We start from the raw sequence: 17,673 nt of genomic DNA on the forward strand, positions 1-17,673 counted from the left end.
TCCTAGAAAAGATACACACACCCACTTCTGCCTGTGCCTCTCGCCAAGGACAGCTAGAATCCCTGGGCATTAAACATAAAACAAACATGAGAAGACTCTGGAAGGCAGAGAGAAGGCAGACCGGCTGGGGACGGCGAGACCCAAGGAAGGACAGGCTGGTGGCTCCCCTGGGTTTTCTTTGGCCTCATATCCCAGACAGGGTGCTGCAGAAGCTGGCGACCCAGAAATGCCAACAGGGACACACGGAAGGCCCCAGAAGAGCTGGTCCCCAGCCAAAGGACAGGAAAGGCACAGCCTAGCCAGACAGAAAAGTTTTCCACAAGAACTGCTCTACTCCGACCAAACGCCACAGACAAAACTGTGGTCCCAGCCAGCCCCATAGCAAAGGCCAAGAGGAAACCCTTGCCGGGCTGTAACAAGGTCCCTCTCACCCCACCAGGATCAGGTCAGAGAAGGCCGGGTGGGGAGGCTGGGCTCCCATCCCCACCTAGCAGCACTCAGGCCTCCATACACGAGGGAAGCCTACGGTTCTATCCCCACCAAGCATTAACGGGGCAGCCGCCCAGCCCTGGTGTCAGCAGAGGCCTGATGGGAGCCTGGACCTCCATCTCCACCCGGCAGTGACAAGGTAGGTAGTGTCATGCCACCACCCGCCCACACACACCTCCAAACAGTGTGGAGTCAGAGGATGCTTTCCAAATTCGGAGAGAACTCACACATGGCTAGTGGAAGTGTAAACTGGTACAACCACTACGGAAGATAATTTAAGAGAAACTCCTAGGGCTGGACATGCACATATCCTGTAACCCAGCCATTTCACCCCCAGGTTTATGCCCTAGAGAAATCCTTACACACTCCAACAGGAAACACGCAGAAGAATCTTCTTTGCGGCATTACTTATTTTTTAAAAAACAGAAGTCACCTAAATGCTCATCGACAGTGAAGTGGATCGATAAACCATAGGACATTCGTACCATGGAAAATTAGTGGTGAAAATAAACTCCAGTGACAGTACATTGATACGGATAAACCTCCAACATATTATTTAAATACGCTGAACAAAAAAGCAAGTCACAGACAACTACATGATTATATCAATATTTATATGAAATTCAAAAACAGGCAAAATTAAAGAATATATCATTTAGAGATGCATATCTATGTGGTAAAACTTTAAACACAAGTAAAGGAATAACGACACAAAACTCAGGAGAGGAGAAACCTCTGGCGGGGAGAGGGGGATACGGTCAGGAGCGACACATGGGGAATTGCAAAGATCTTTACAAGGTCCTATTTCTTAAACTCGGTGGTAGATACACCAAGAATTCATTACTAGTCTTTACGCTGTATATAAATATTACAAGAGCTAACTTAGAAAAAACAAAAAAGGAAGGAAGAGAGGGAGAGACATTCTATGTGTAGGAACATATCGTAAGACATATCCACCCAGTTTTGCCTTAAGAGAAAGTAAAGATGAGAACGAAGAACTCATCAGAAGCTAATTCAGCTGGGATCAGAGAAGGGTCAGAGAGAAAATGTTTCTAGATCAAGATGATGCAGGGGTGTGGGCATACCGTAGGGAAGGGAAAAGTTTTCCTCTGCCTTCTTAAGGTTTCTAGCTGAGACTGACATAAGACAGATGAACAAGGGGAAAGCACTCATATTTTATTTAATAAAACTGGGCATGTGCATGGGAGTTCCCACAGTTAAATGAAGACCCAAAGACGTGGCTAAACCGCAGTGTTTATATTCCGCATAGCACAAAGAGTGGCGACTGGAAAAGTAACTAAAATATATGAGGGAACTACAGGAAGATGAGGGTTACTCTAACAAGGTCTGTTTGTACAAATGTCTCTCTGCCTCAACCCCCTGTCTCTGGTGATAAGAGTGTTCTTTCCTCCTGGAATAGGGAGGGCATCTTTCACCTGGGAGTTTCATCTCCTGCTTTTGGGAAGAATCGAAGGTCAGAGTGGCCCGCTTGCACCTGCTATTGGTCAAATGCCTTTAACTCAAAATAGTCAATACACCAAAGCGCCACGGTGGGCTGGTGTGTTCTGAGCCCCTTCAGCCTGGTGCAGTTTTCGAGGGACAGGACCTTTCAGCACCGACAGTTAGATGGGATCCCCAATCTTGACCCAGGGCAAGCTGTTTTAAAGAAACCTGCTCCACAACCTACAGGTCCATCAACAGATGAATGGATAAAGAAGATACAGTACACATATACAGTGGAATACTACTCAGCCATAAAAAAGAAAGAAAATTTGCCATTTGCAGCAACATGGATGGATTTGGAGGGTGTTATCCTAAGTGAACTAACTCAGACAGAGAAAGACAAATACCGTACATCACTTATATGTGGAATCTCAAAAATACAACATACTACTGAATATAACAAGAAGCAGACTCACAGATACAGAGAACAAACTAGTGGTTACCAGTGGGGAGAGGGAAGGAGGAGGGGCAATGCAGGGGTAGGGGATTACAAAAAAGGGATTTACAAGAAATCATGTGTGTGAAACTTTTGAAAATTGGAAAGTACGGTAAAATTTTAAGACTTTCATTCAGTAAAAATAATAATAATAAAAAAATAAAGAAACCTGCTCCAAAATGAGACAAAATTCCTTGGGTAGCACCATCCCAACCGTTAGGAGCAAGAAAGAAAAGTTGCAGCAAGGAAGCAACTCTCTTTTCCTTGAAAAGAAATTATTTGATAAACAACAAGGTCCCACTGTCTAGCACAGGGACCTATATTCAATATTCTGTAACAAATCTTTTCCATAGTGGAAAAGAATATGAAAAAGAAGATGTGTACAAAACTGAATCACTTTGCTGTACACCAGAAACTAACACAACACTGTTAAGTCAACTATACGTCGATAAAAAAGAAAAAGAAAAAGAAAATTAAAAAAAAGAAATTATTTGAAAATTCAATTTAGATCAGGCTTCTACAATCAACAAAACCCCAAGGGCCCTACAGGAGCTGTGGCCTCTGGCCTGGCTAGGATGGGAGCTTCACTTTTCTCTGTAAACCGCCCTTCCCACAGCTTTGCTCTCCCCTGATGCAGGCTGGGCTGCACAGCAAGACTCAGCAAACCAGGGTTCTCTCCTCCCTGCGTCTAATTAAGACCTTCCCCAGAGACACACAGCGCAGCGATCCACCCAAGTTTTTGGAGCCATACAGATCCATCTTTCTGTCTCATTTCAAATCCTAACCTCCTAACCACCTCCACACACAGGGGGAGAAATGCTAGATGACACACACGTTAATTTGTAAAGACTTGGAGGAAATTTTCAACGTAATCAGAAGCCTGCCGGAATGACACGCGATCATGAAGTTTTACAGACTTAGAGCTAAAAATCCCGCAGCTCACCTCCCTGGGGGCCCAAGTGGCGGCTCCACGTGCTGTGCAGGTCTCGGGGGGGACAGGGGATCAGGAAGGCACACACGAGCACCAGGACCATGGAGATCACCAGCATCAGCAGAAAGACGGACGTGCGCACGTAGGACACGATGGAGGAGGCCGCCTTCTGCTCCAGGGCCCCCAGGGGCTCCAAGGGGTACCCCTCCGTGGTGACCTCCGAGAGATGGGGCTTCCCAGCCCCAGTGACCTCAGCATCCGAGTCGGGCTCTGGTGCTTCTCCCAGCGGACTCTTCCCGTTCTTGACCCCTCCGTTCTTCTGCTGCAGGTTAAGCACGAGATCATCTTCACTCTCGTCGCTGTCGGCCTGTGTGAGGGGGTCATACTCCCCCAGGTCTGGGCTCTTCTTCCCTGAAAAGACAGAAAGCCAGACGGTCAAGGAGAACCTGGAAGGAGGGACCTTCGGCAAACACACAGCAACAGTAAACACCTAGGAGAACACACAGAACAGAACGGAACAAATCTACGTTGACAAGCCTGAACCTTGGAGCCGTCTATAAAATAGATTCCAGCAAAAAGGGGGAAAGAATGGGGGAAAAAAAGAAAATTAGTGCTCTAGAATTATTGTTTTCATGAGCTTAAGAACATTGGAAAAGAAACAGAGAAAGTGGCAAATTTCAAATACATTTTAGCTGTTTTTTTTTTTTTTTTAAAAAGCCCTCTCTTAATTTGTGTGACTGACGAAATAGACCATAGCTCCTCTATGAAACCTTCCATACACCTGATGTGCATACTTCCTTTGATTATCTTAGATTGGTGATGTTCCGATCTTTCCTGCGACTCCTCTAAACTATATTTTTTAACATTTTTTTAAAATTTATTTATTCTTGGCTGCATTGGGTCTTTGTTGCTGTGAGCGAGCTTTCTCTAGTTGCAGCGAGCAGGGGCTACTCTTCGTTGTGGTGTGTAGGCTTCTCATTGTGGTGGCTTCTCTTGTTGTGGAGCACGGGCTCTAGGTGCACAGGCTTCAGTAGTTGTGGCTCACGGGCTCTAAAGCGCAGGCTCAGTAGTTGTGGCACACGGGCTTAATTGCTCCATGGCATGTGGGATCTTCCCAGACCAGGGCTCGAACCCATGTCCCCTGTATTGGCAGGCAGATTCTTAGCCACTGTGCCACCAGGGAAGTCCCTTTTTTTTTTTTGAAGGTTTTTTGATGTGGACCATTTTTTTTAAGTCTATTTTTTTTTCAGTTTATTTTTGGCTGCATTGGGTCTTCATTGTTGCGCATGGGCTTTCTCTACTTGCAGCGAGCAGGGGCTACTCTTTGTTGTGGTGCGCGGGCTTCTCATTGCGGTGGCTTCTCTTGTTGCAGACAACAGGTTCTAAGCATGCGGGCTTCGGTAGTTGTGGCACGTAGGCTCAGTAGCTGTGGCACATGGGCTTAGTTGCTCCGTGGCACGTGGGATCTTCCCGGACCAGAGTTCCAACCCATGCCCCCTGCATTGGCAGGCAGACTCCCAACCACTGCGCCACTAGGGAAGTCCCTCTTTAAAGTCTTTATTGAATTTGTTACAATATCGTTTCTGTTTTATGCTTCGGTTTTTTGACCCCCAGGCATGTGGGATCTTAGCTCCCTGACCAGGGATTGAATCCACACCCCCTGCATTGGAAGGCAAAGTCTTAACCACTGGACCACCAGGTAACTCCCTCCACTAAACCTTTAGAACAACTGTTCTCTGCACAGTTGGCCTGCTCCTCACTGGCCAATATGTGTGACTTCCCAGTTGTTGCTATGGAAACCACGGAGAAAGTCAAATGCTGAAAGTCATCTGGAGACGTCTTACCAAAAACTTACTTTTGAGAACCTCCCTGCAAATCTATCGCCCTTTCAGTACATGTTTCAGTAAACAGTAGTCACCTGAAAACTGCTATTCTGAGCCTGCATGCCCAGAGGGGTGGGATCCAGCCGGCACAAGGAGGTGAAGGACTTGTCTTGAGGCTGGTTTACACAACAAGCTCCCTGGTTTGACTGAGACCATATGTTTGCAGGGGTGGCCAGAGGCAGACATTACAGGGGGCTTAAGCCCACCTCTTTCTGAGCCACCCCTGGCCCTTGCAGCCAGCGACTGGATGAGTTTATGCCTTTATTTTAGGCTATAGCCAAATAAAAACCAAGAAAAAGTTGCTGGTTTTGGAAATTACCTGGTAAGCTATCACTAATGTAAACTCTATGGTTAAATCCTTTGTTAAGAAGACATATAAAAAAGAAAATACAACCTGGATATTTAAAAGGGGAAAAGGAAGAATTTCTCATGTTCTCTGCCTCTGGTCACTGGGATCTTGGTGATGTCACTTCATTTTGTCCAATAAATACTGAGTTTGATTTTTTAAGGTATTAAATTATAAGAAAATTAAGCAATTATTAGAAATTTAATGCAAAATAGTACCTCCAGGATATGCCAGAGAGTCAGTGCAGCTGATTCCCATAATTTTTATATTTCCTCTATGAACCAAATGGTTTTATTAATTAGGGCCCATCATTCCCTAACCATCTCAGATAACTTTATTTATAACAGTTTGCAAACAGAACCATAGGTTGTTGTAATATTAACTCTAACACTTTTATAAGTTTTTTTTTTTTTTTGCTAAAAAAAAATACACCTGACAGAATGTTTTAAATGTGCTGCCTGCATATGGTGGAGTATTATTCAGCCTTCAAAAATAAGGCAATTCTGACACTTGCTACATACAACACCGATGAGTCTTGAGGTCATTATGTTACGTGAAATATGCCAGTCACCAAAACACAAATACTGTATGATTCTACTTATATGTAGTCACATTCACAGAAACAGGAAGTAGAATGGTGGTTTCCAGCACCTGGAGGGAGAGGTCCATGGTGGGGTTGTTGTTTAGTGGGTATAGAATTTCAGCTTTGCAAGACGAAAACGTTCTGGAGCTTGGTTGTACAACAATGTGAGTATTCTTAACCAGACCGTGCACTTAAAAATGGTTAAGATGCTAAATTTTATTATGTGTATTTTACCACAATTTTTAAAATTTCAAGTTAAAAAAAGAATACACTTGACAAAGAGGAAAACATATACAGCAGCCCCAAATCTCAGGGTTCTTAGAGACTTTGAAGGTCACATAATCCACCTCCACCCGTATTCCAAATATGCGCCTCCTTACCAACGCCCACCAGGCAGTCACACTCAGCGTACACCTCAGCGGAAGCCTTATCAGGGAACTCACTACCCTCCCATCTAGAAAGCAGCGCCTTACTCTGATTCAGGAATCTACGTCTGGGCATTTGCCAACTACCTGTCTTAGTTTTAATTTCTGGGACCCCTCTTCCCCATGCATAATACTTGAAGATACCAATCATAAGAAACGTAAGATACGGTATTTACAAGCTCAAGTCCTTACAATAAGCAACCTTAAGTCAAATCTTCGCTCCATCTCTCATTAACTGTGTGACCTCAATTAAATTTCTTCACTTTAGTAACCTCAGTTTCCTTATTTGTGAAATGGGATAATTATCGTTCCTACCTCATATGACTGTTACGAGGATTAAATAAGATAACATATGCATGGTTCTCAGTGCTGCCTTAGGGTCACACTCAGTAAATTTCAGCTTCTGTTATTATGGTTGGCATTCTATCTCCCCACTGCCTGACCCAATCTCCTCAGCCCCGGTTAAATACCTCTACCTCTTCAATCCATTACTTGAAGACGCATTGTTTCAGATGCTCCACAACATCCTGGTCACTCTCCTCTGGACACAAAGTGACATGTCTGTGCTCTTTAAAGGATGGTTCCCAGACGTGAATACAGTCCCCAGGTTGCAGTGTGACCAGGGCAGAGAAGAGCAGAACGGTGTCCTCCCTAGTCAGAGAGGACACTACAGTTCAATTCCTGTAACCTAGGATCAGGCCAGCTTCCTTGGTAGCCCCATCACACAACTGATGCAACTAAAACTCCCACGCACTTTCTACACACACTCAAGCTGTCCTGTAATTGCACAATTTTTAGTGAAAAATGTAGCATCGACCCTTACTGAATTCAGTCTTGCTAGTCACTTTCCACCCTGCAACAAACACAGCCTAAAACAGCACCTTTGCCAAAGTGAAATCATGAATGAAATACCGGCAAACAAAACGGTTTAAAGGAAATGCACTTTTATTGTATGATACACTATCACAGGCAGGAAGAAAGCTCGACTGCACACGCTGCAGAGATCTGTAAATTCTTTAATAAATCTATAAAAATAAATTGCAGGCATTCTTTTTGTTTTCTTTTTTTTAACATCTTTATTGGAGTATAATTGCTTTACAATGGTGTGTTAGCTTCTGCTGTATAACAAAGTGAATCAGCTATACATATACATATATCCGATATCTCTTCCCTCTTGCGTCTCCCTCCCCCACACCCTCCCTATCCCACCCCTCTAGGTGGCCACAGAGCACTGAGCTGATCTCCCTGTGCTATGCGGCTGCTTCCCACTAGCTATCTATTTTACGCTTGGTACTGTATATATGTCCATGCCTCTCTCTCACTTTGTCATTCTTTGAAAACAAGCCGCTGTTGAACTGATCCCTCTAACAAAATTATGTGCTTCTAGTTAATGATGGCAAAGGAAGGCCTTTCTGTCTGTCTCTTCCTAAAACCAGGGGGCGGGGGGATAAAAAGAAATAAAATTGGGGGGGGAGGGGAAGGGAAACAGCCACATTGCCAAACTAGAATTTATGGAAAACCATTGCCAAAGGCAGTGAAACTTGTATCCAACTGAGGAAGTACAGTAAGAACAGGGACATACATTTCAAGTCTCCAGCAATGAGCAGAGTTCACAGAATTAATAATGGTGATGACGTGGATGTCAACTGGAAATGTACTGAGAGCTACAATGCCAGGCACTGGTCGAAGCATTTACAGGGATTAACTCATTTAATCCCCACAACAACTCTAAGAGGTAGGTATTATTATTATTCGCATTTTCATCAAAAAGATGAAAATAGAGAGAGAGGTAAGTTGCCTAAGATCACAGAATTAACAAGAAAAGCCGGGATTCAACCTCAGGCAATTTGATGAGAGTCCACAGTCCTAACCAATCAGTTATGCTGCCTCCCTTGTTCCACGGATATAAAGCCAAACCAAATAATCTCTTGCTCAGAAAGACAAAGTCTGGGGTCCCAGAAGCACCAATGAGCCCCATTCAACACCACAGAGTCAAAGGCGAGGTTAAGACTGAAGGAGAAAAAGCACAAGCTTCTCTCCTTATAAGAAGCAGGCTGGCAGCACGGCAGGTTAGAACAAGCGCTGGAGTACCGTCAGTTCTCGACTGGAGGATGTTTTGGACAGTGTGGGTCCAACAGGGAGACCGAAAGCAGACGGTAATTCAAAGAGGACAGTTTCATATAAAGAACTATTAGACAGTGATAGGAGAGTAAATGTAAATGTGGGAAGAGAAATCCAAAAGGTATCCTAGGATGCGGAGACTGTATCCCAGGAAGGACAAACTTGGTATTTAAAGGGTCCGGATCCACTTTCACAGATCAGGCAACAAAACTGAATATGTAGCTCAGGGGCAATAAATTGATAACTGGCACAAGAAGCGAAGAGAAGTAAACACTAGCCAGCACTCTAAGGCCCTGTGACAAACGCCAGCCGGGAGGGAAACACTCGCAAAGGAAGAGCACTGATGGGAAAGGGATCTGAGTTGACAGCCTACATTAGGTTCCAGCCTCCAGCTGCCCCAGCTCACTCAGCTCCTGCCCACGGGTCAGCCAATAGCCGGCTTTAAAGCAGCCACCCATTTAGATATGAAGAGGAATCAGAGAGGAGCCATCATTAGTACCTGGTCCATAAGCTACTGCAAAGTTTTACAAATACCTAAGGAAGAAGTTACAACAAAACCTAGCGGACGAAACCGGCTACAGAACGAAGGCTGGACAAATTATACCACGAAACGGAAGAGATAATGAACCTACACTTCCCCCTGGGATCCGAGAAATTCAAGAAATAGTCTTCTCTGAAATAAGGGCTCATAAGAAAAATATAGTATTTCTAAGAAGAAATGACAATGCAATAGAGAAGATGAAAAGTAAACAAGGAGAGCTCAGGAAAATGATGGAAGAAAATAAAGCAATTTTAGGGACTTCCCTAGTGGTCCAGCGGGTAAGACTCCGTGCTCCCAATGCAGGGGGCCCGGGTTCAATCCCTGGTCGGGGAACTCTATCCCACGTGCATGCCGCAGCAAAGTCCCGTGTGCCTCAGCTAAGACCTGGTAGAGCCTAAAAAAATAAATTAACTTTTTAAAAAACAATTTTAGAAAGGATATCCTTACTGGGGTCAGCAAAAAGAACGGACATGGCTAAAAAACAGCGTCAGAGACTTAAAGGATAGACTGTGAAAATCAAGCAGGATGAAATGGAAATAACAACAGTGGCTGGCAGTTTTGAGTACTTACTATGCTCTCTTCCAAACCCTTTTACTGTCTTAGCTCAGTAAATCTTCATAGCAACTCTTAAAGGTAGACACAGTATTATCTCCATTTTAAAGATGAGGAAACTGAGGTTTGGAAGTGTAAGTACCTGGCCCATAGTTAAATAGCAAGTAAGTGATAGTACAAGGATTCAAACCCAGGCAGTCTGGCCTGAAGCCTGGACTAACTATCTCTGTGCTTCCCATGGGAAAGATCAAAGCTTTTAAAAGGACTAGAGAGAAAGGGATAGATATAAAGAACAAAAGTGATCCAATATATGCATAACTAAAGGAGAGAACAGAAAAGAAAATGGAACCAAAAATGACATTTAAGGGCTTCCCTGGTGGCGCAGTGGTTGAGAGTCCGCCTGCCGATGCAGGGGACGCGGGTTCGTGCCCCGGTCCGGGAAGATCCCACATGCCGCGGAGCGGCTGGACCCGTGAGCCATGGCCGCTGAGCCTGCGCGTCCGGAGCCTGTGCTCCGCAACGAGAGAGGCCACAGAGTGAGAGGCCCGCGTACCGCAAAATAAATAAATAAATAAACAAAAGAATAATCCATATTGAAACATATCCTAGTAAAGGCACTGAACTTCAAGGACAAAGAAGGAATCCCATGAGCAGGCAGGTCAAGGGGAAAAGAATCAAGTCACTAACGATGGGACAAAAATCAGGCTGCCTTCTCCACAGTAACGTACGTTTCTAAACGGCAGTGCGGCAAAATAGAAGAATCCTCAGAGAAAGAAGAGGGGCCGCAAGTCCAAGAACTGACCCCACACGACACCTCTGAAGTAGAGGCACGCATGCAAGACCGCAGAGGCTTTCTTTAAGGGATCGCAGCAGGTTGCCACGTGTTCGTGCCCAAATTATAGAGGAAGACACGTACTGACTTTAACACTATTAATATATATGTTTCCAGAAAGTGCAAAGACAAGCCCCAGCTTAATTATTACAGACTGCAAGTTTTAATTAGAGAAGACCTAAGTAAATATTTTTTTTCTGTCTATTCACAGAAAAAGAGGTAGACAGTACGCTGACTTGCCTAAAATTATCCTCAGGCTGAGGAGTAGACACCAAATCCTTGCTTCAGCTTCCCCACCCTCTTGTCTGCTGATTTCAGCCAGCACTCACATTGTTAGTCAATGAAAGGCTTTCAAAGAATAAAGAGGAGACACTGATTTCAGAATAAATCAACATAAATGAGCTTTCCATGGCTGTCACTCTTCCTTATAGGAAGACTGGGGTTACTAGGTAAACAGCATTCCCAAAATGGGACAGAGGAAAACATCGGTAGGAAAGACACGCAACTGTACCACCCCCAAGTGTTTTCAGGAAAGCATACTATAATACATACTATTCTATGACATGCACTACACTTTACACAGACTATCCTATACACTCTACTGCAACTAAAGGTAAATCATTCGCATCATGAACTAGTTTATCCAGGGGCACATAACCTCTCCAAGTTACATATAATGAAACAAACCATTACAATAACATTATGCTCTTATATTCCCTTCAGTGTTTGACCTTTAAACTTTTTTTTTTTTTTTTTTTGCGGTACGCGGGCCTCTCACTGCTGTGGCCTCTCCCGTTGCGGAGCACAGGCTCCGGACGCGCAGGCTCAGCGGCCATGGCTCACGGGCCCAGCCGCTCCGCGGCATGTGGGATCTTCCTGGACCGGGGCACGAACCCGTGTCCCCTGCATTGGCAGGCGGACTCTCAACCACTGCGCCACCAGGGAAGCCCTGACCTTTAAACTTTTAAATAGACTAAAAATATATATTCTTAAGAGATAAATTGCCCCACCCCCTGCTTTATGACTGTCACACTGCCCTTCTGTTATTAATTAACCTCATTCTATGCCTGTGGACCAAACATCTTTCCATCTTGAGCTTGGTGAAAGGGTACGAGACTGAAATACATCCCCAGCAACTGTTCTTTCTTCACCAGGTTGATGGACATCTGTCATACGCACATTACATCAGGTCTTCCTCAAGGTAACACATTTGTAAAGATCATGGTGCTAATGATGAAGATAAGAATGGTTAATTAACACTTACTGAATACTTAACACATGTCACAGGTCAACAAACTTCTTGAGGACATCCATCTCTTTCACTACGTTCACTACGTCAGATCACCCTCCTGTGTGACATACAGTGTATGCTCCACAATAACATTATTATTACGTACAAAGAAACTAAAGCTTAAAGAGAATAAGTAACTAATCTGATAAAGAGTGGGTTTAACCCAAGTCTGTCGCGTGCTCTTCACCACCATTCTACTCTGCTTCCCTACACGTAAAAATAGTGAGGATGTCATTGTGGTGGTCATTTTGCAACGTCTACAGATATCAAATCATGAGGTTGTATACCTGAAACTAGTATAATGTTATAGGTCAATGATACTCAATTTAAAAAAAAAATAGCGAGAATGTTAACTAAGGTAACATGATACAGTAGCCCAAACAGGACAGTAGCTTCACAGATCCAATTACAGGGCATCCAAAAAGAGCTCTAAGAAAGCAACTTCTACCTAAAAATTGTATTTGGGGTGGAGGGGAGAAAAGGGCAGGAGGGAGAAAAGCAAAAGCACAAGCAAAAAGCAAAAAACCCACGTCACATAAAAGAACATATGGCCTTTGTACCTGGGCCTAAAAGTATCAAACGCTCCTGAGCGCTGAGGGCCCTGCTGCCACCCAAACACAGGCCCAACGACCAGACTGTGCTTCCCTTCCCTGTCGGCTGACCAAGTTACTGCAACTGAATACTCCAGGAGTAATAATACCAAAGCCTCCGCATGCAAAAGAGCTCAAGAGTTTCGAAAGCAAGATTCTCAGCCTTTGAGAATGACAATTACCTATGCAGGAGGGGAAGCAGGGGGGCAAGGAATCTAAAAGAAAACAAGAAATAAAGCTAAATATGTCTGACACCCCATCACCCCTTGGGAGGATATCATCCTACACTAAGGATACATAAGGCTACTCTCTTCAAAGTCAATGCTGCAGGCAGAGGGACATGTCCCCCATTTCATTCCAATGTTACATACACATTCCAAGAGAGATATTATCAGTGTTCCTTCCGATGTTCTAATGAGCACATGTGGGGGAAAAAAAAAAAGGTGTCTGAGGTCATGAAATCTGGGAACAGAAATGAAAATTCATAGCCAACCCAGTGTCATCCGTGGCACAATGTAGCAGACTGGAAACTCCTTGAGAAACAGGACCCAGTAATCCCCCTGAAGCCTTATGCTGGATGTCCGCCAGACACCCAACTAGCACTTTCTACCCAAGCGGGCAAAACAACTGTTTTTCCCACTAACACCTTAAGTTACCAACAAACAAATGTTTATAGCTTAATATTTAAAACTTATTTACGTTAAACTATAAATTTTTCTAAAGCCTTAACGTCTAAAATGTATTTGGGCAGAATAAATATACTTTTATTAAAATAGCATGTTTCTAGTAGCACAGTCCCATGCTGGAGGTTTAAGAGCAAAAACAAAAAACTTGGAGCTGCTGCCCAAAGTACTGAATTAGCTCTGGAAGTTGACATCACCACGAGTGCCTCCTGAAAGAATATTCCATCCATTATCTGCAACTTGCAGGTGCCAAATAATTTCCCTCATAAATACTCAGGCTCCAGAGCCAGAGGCCAAACAAGTGGAACCAAAAGCCCAGGATCTAGAGTCAGAAGACCCCCCCATGTTCAAGTCCAAGCTTTTCCAATACTGCTTGTGCGACCCTGGACAGGTCAATTTGCCAAATAACGCATTTTTTAGGAGGGGAAATGCCTGTCCCACATACCTCAAGGCAGCATCAATGTTGTCATTAAGTGGAGAGGCTGCTCCAAGGGGTCACTCGCCATCCTGCCGCTCCCTGACCCGCCCAGGTCCAGCCCAAGACGGAAGGAGTCGGAGACCCTGCGGTACCTCCTTCGCGTAGCTCGGGAAAGGAGGCTAACCTCACCGCCCTCCCCTGGGGACAGTGGCGACGCGCGCCCTGACATTCGCCGCCGCCGCAGCGCCGAGCCACCATCCACACGCGCCTCCCGCGTCCCTCCCTCTGTGTTTCCCAGGCTTGCCCAGCGCCGACGACCCCCAACCCGCCGAACGCCTCATTTGCCCCCTGGTGGCGCGTGGACCCCAGCCCGCGGGGGCTGCACCGCCTCGCCTCCCCGCGCCGGCAGCTGCGCCCGGGTTGGGGCCAGACCCCGATCGGCTTCGCCCCCGGAGTCTCGCTCCCCATCTACCCAGGCCCGGCGGGGGCGGGGTGGTCGCGGGGCGGCGGTTTCTTACCCGGGAGCTTGAGCGCCCTGGACAGCACGGTCGCCATGGCGGAGGCCCCGCTGCGCGTGCGCGCTCTCACGTCCTGCCGGGAAGTGTAGTTCTCAGTCGGGGCGCGCGGGGTCAGGACCTGGAAAAGGTGGGAGCCGGACCGCGAGGCAGGGCCGGGAGGTGGGGCCGGGCTCCGGCATCCGCGCCCACGTGAGCACTCCTCCCGCTCTACTCCGCCCCCTCGAGGACAGACCCCTTACTGGGCAGGACATTTCACCACTCGGAGCCTCACTCTCCTCCTCAGTGAAATGGGGAAATAATACACCGCATAGGCTTGCAGTGAGCATGGAATGAGACAATAGATAGTAAAGTAGGGCCGGGTTGTGAAATGCGTGTAGGCTTTGGAGTCGGACGGGATTTGAATCCTGCCTGCATCCATCACTCGCTGGGCCATCTTGGGCAAGTCACTCGGTATGGCTAAGCTTCAGCTTCATTTTTTAAATGGAGACAGTACCACCTACTTCATGAGCGTATTGTGAGGATGAAATTATATAATCTGTTTAAAACACGCAGCACACAGTAGGCACCTAGTAAATGTGTTTCTCTATGTTTCTTAGGTAAAAGTCGAGGTTTCCTGGAGCTCTAAGCCTCATCTCTGGTTACCAGTTCTTTCCAGGTAATCCACACAGCACCCTACCCCGCAGCTTCTAGCTTGAAGGGTCTAAGGAAGCAAGAACAGACCTGCTTCTTCCCCACAGGCACCAGGAGATCGGCATTTTACTCCAGGAATGCTGAAGATACTATTCATCTTAGAACTGAAACGGACCTTAGAGTCTCCTTGTTTTACTAAAGAGAAAACTGAGCTCTATAAAGGTGATGTGACTTCTCAGTGTCAAACAAAAATTCTAAGATACCTGTCACTTGGACCGCTTCATTCCCGTGGGAAACTGTCCTAGGACAGTGCCACGGTTACAGTCCCAGAGATTCTAACAGCAATCCTCACCACCCTTTTCCCCATGCAAAAATGTCACTCACTCCGACTGAGCCGCAGATTTCTGGAGCCAGGCCACATGAGTTCAAATGGACTCCACCATTTCCTAGCTGCCAGATCTAGGGCTAGTTGCTTAATCTCTCTCTGCCTCGATTTCCTCATCTGCAAATTGGGGATGAAATAGTTCCTATTCCACAGAAGTAGTCTCGAGAATTAAATGGACACATGCAAAGCACTTAGAACAGTGTGTGGCACCTCGTGTTTTATAAGTGTTAGCACTTCTTTTATTAACAATTTATTATTTTTGACAATTTAATAACTTAATAATAAATTTAAAAACACTTTAATGGGTTAGTAATTTATTTGTTTATTCTTTCTGCATACAATACCTGAAACTTCTACTGTTTGGCACTTCTCTGGAGGTATGATTAAAAAAAACATTTTACATCTATGAGGGTCATCTAAGAGAAGCACCATTACAGGTCACAATAAACCAGTAGAGGCTTGCCTGAAATCAGATTAGCTAACTGGAACACATTCTTGAGATATGAAGCCTGAGAAAAAATAACCTTTAAGGTGAGTAGGATCTGTTTTTGCTGTAGAATAGGAACTTGGGTTTCTAGGAGAGGGTGCAGGTGGACTGAAACAGCAAGGTTACACAGGAGAGAAGGAAAGAAAAATCTGTCCACTTTTCTTAGGGAAAGTCCCTTCTTATGTGACAAAAGTAAAATAAAATTGTACAAAGTCTGATTAAAACTTTGTTGCAAACTGTATCGTCACCCAAAGCACCCGTGTGGGTACACACACATGTGTACACATAAACATGTGTAAGGGTATATGCATCCCCTAGATGTGACATCTCTAGCCCCTTTTTATGCCTAATCTTTGTGCCTCTCCCCTTGCGGAGCACAGGCTCCAGACGCACAGGGCTCAGCGGCCATGGCTCACGGGCCCAGCCGCTCCGCAGCATGTGGGATCTTCCCGGACCGGAGCACGAAACCCGTGTCCCCTGCATCGGCAGGCGGACTCTCAACCACTGCGCCACCAGGGAAGCCCCATGCCTAATCTTTATGGCATTTCCTCTCCCCCCCCCAATCATCACCCCAGTTTTGCCCAAATGATTTTCAGGGGGAAGCAGATGCCAGGAATCCCTCCCCTCTGGCTCCCTGACGTTTCCTCCTCTTTGACACTGTGGCCCCCTCCGGAAATCTCTCCCATCCCCTCCACATTTTTTTTTTTTCCATTTTAACACCGGGACCACAGCTTTAAAACAGTGATTCTTACACTTAATGTCCTTTTCTTCAATTAAAGGAAAAAATTCAAAGCGGCCACCAAACAAATCAGAATCCTAGCCTTTAACCTAAAGAAAGCTGTCACATCCTCTCTAGTCTAGCTGACTGAGTGCCTCGCTGCACAGACACCCGCTGAGGACGCCCAGGCTTCCTGACTTCCCAACTTGGCTTACCTCCCAGAGGAGTGAAACAAGGGTGGGCTGGGGAGGACAAGCCTGTGGACAGCCTACCCTGCCTGACCACTGTGCCTGCCATGAAGAGAAGAAACTCTGCATCTGAAGATCACAACTGAAGCCAGAAGAGGCTCTTCTCCCTACAAGGATCTGCAGTGGGATTGTTCTTCCCTAACCTTCCAAGGTTCGTGGTGGGAAGCCATATTTACTGGTTCTTATAACCTTTGTGATGCCCCAAGTATTGCTCAAAAATCTCCAAATGTCCTACATGGGCTCATAAGCAAATCTGATCATCTGGTACTTCCCATTCCCTAGACACCGTGGCCTCTTCTGCTGGTCCTGCCCTCCCACTAGCTTTTGGCACTTCCTCTTGGAACAAGTACCACTGTGTGCACAACAGCTGCCACCCCTCCCTCCCAGCGCTGCCATAACAAGCCTCATGGGCATTTCTGCCTCCTTTCAAAACCGTTACTTCTTCCTGTATCTCCCACCAGTCACTGCCACGTCATATCTGAGTGCTGGTGAAATGTCAGAGCTGTTCAGTGCAGTGACAACTGGGGAAGACTGTCTCTTTCTTCTTTTGATGTTACACTTGATTAGAAAAATAAATGCTGTGCTGCCTATTCTTCAAGGTCAAATGCAGTATTTTCATGAAACAGTGCTATTTATTTTTACCCAGTGAGTCAATCGGGGCAAGGTTATTGCTGTTATCAACAACCTCAAAAGTTCAGTGGTTTTAAAGAATAAGAGTTCATTTCTGCTCATGTCACGGTCAAGGTGAGGGCAGGGACAGGCAGCCCTGAGACTCTCTATTCCTCCAGTTCACTCAGGGGCCCAGCTCCTTCTGCCTGGCGCTTCTTCATCCCAGGGCCTTCAACTCCCCCACTGCATCTCCTGATCATGCAGGAAGTTTTATGGGCCAGGCTGGAGGTGGTATATGTGACTTCTACCCACACTTATCTGGCCAGAACTTAGACACAAAATATGTGTGCCAGGGAGGTATGGGCCCAGGAAGAAAAGGAAACAGTTTGGTGAGCATCAAGCCAGTCTCTGCTACACTAGTCACCCCACATATTTATAGGATACAGACCTAAGT

At 45.7% G+C, this 17,673-nt stretch overlaps 1 protein-coding gene across 1 annotated transcript in view; it reads right to left on the reverse strand.

The window, feature by feature from the left end:
- The window catches only part of FAM234B (family with sequence similarity 234 member B), a 36,351-nt gene extending 22,083 nt beyond the window's left edge, over positions 1–14,268 (reverse strand). The window contains exons 1-2 of the mRNA XM_032645262.1: positions 14,143–14,268; positions 3,372–3,770 (exon numbers count right to left, since the gene is read on the reverse strand). Of these exons, the coding sequence (XP_032501153.1) occupies positions 3,372–3,770; positions 14,143–14,179 (436 nt within the window). The 5' untranslated portion in view covers positions 14,180–14,268. The remainder of the gene's footprint in view (positions 1–3,371; positions 3,771–14,142) is intronic.
- Between the last annotated feature and the right edge of the window lie 3,405 nt (positions 14,269–17,673).

The sequence above is a fragment of the Phocoena sinus genome, chromosome 10 (genome assembly GCF_008692025.1).
Source record: "Phocoena sinus isolate mPhoSin1 chromosome 10, mPhoSin1.pri, whole genome shotgun sequence".
Taxonomy (NCBI): domain Eukaryota; kingdom Metazoa; phylum Chordata; class Mammalia; order Artiodactyla; family Phocoenidae; genus Phocoena; species Phocoena sinus.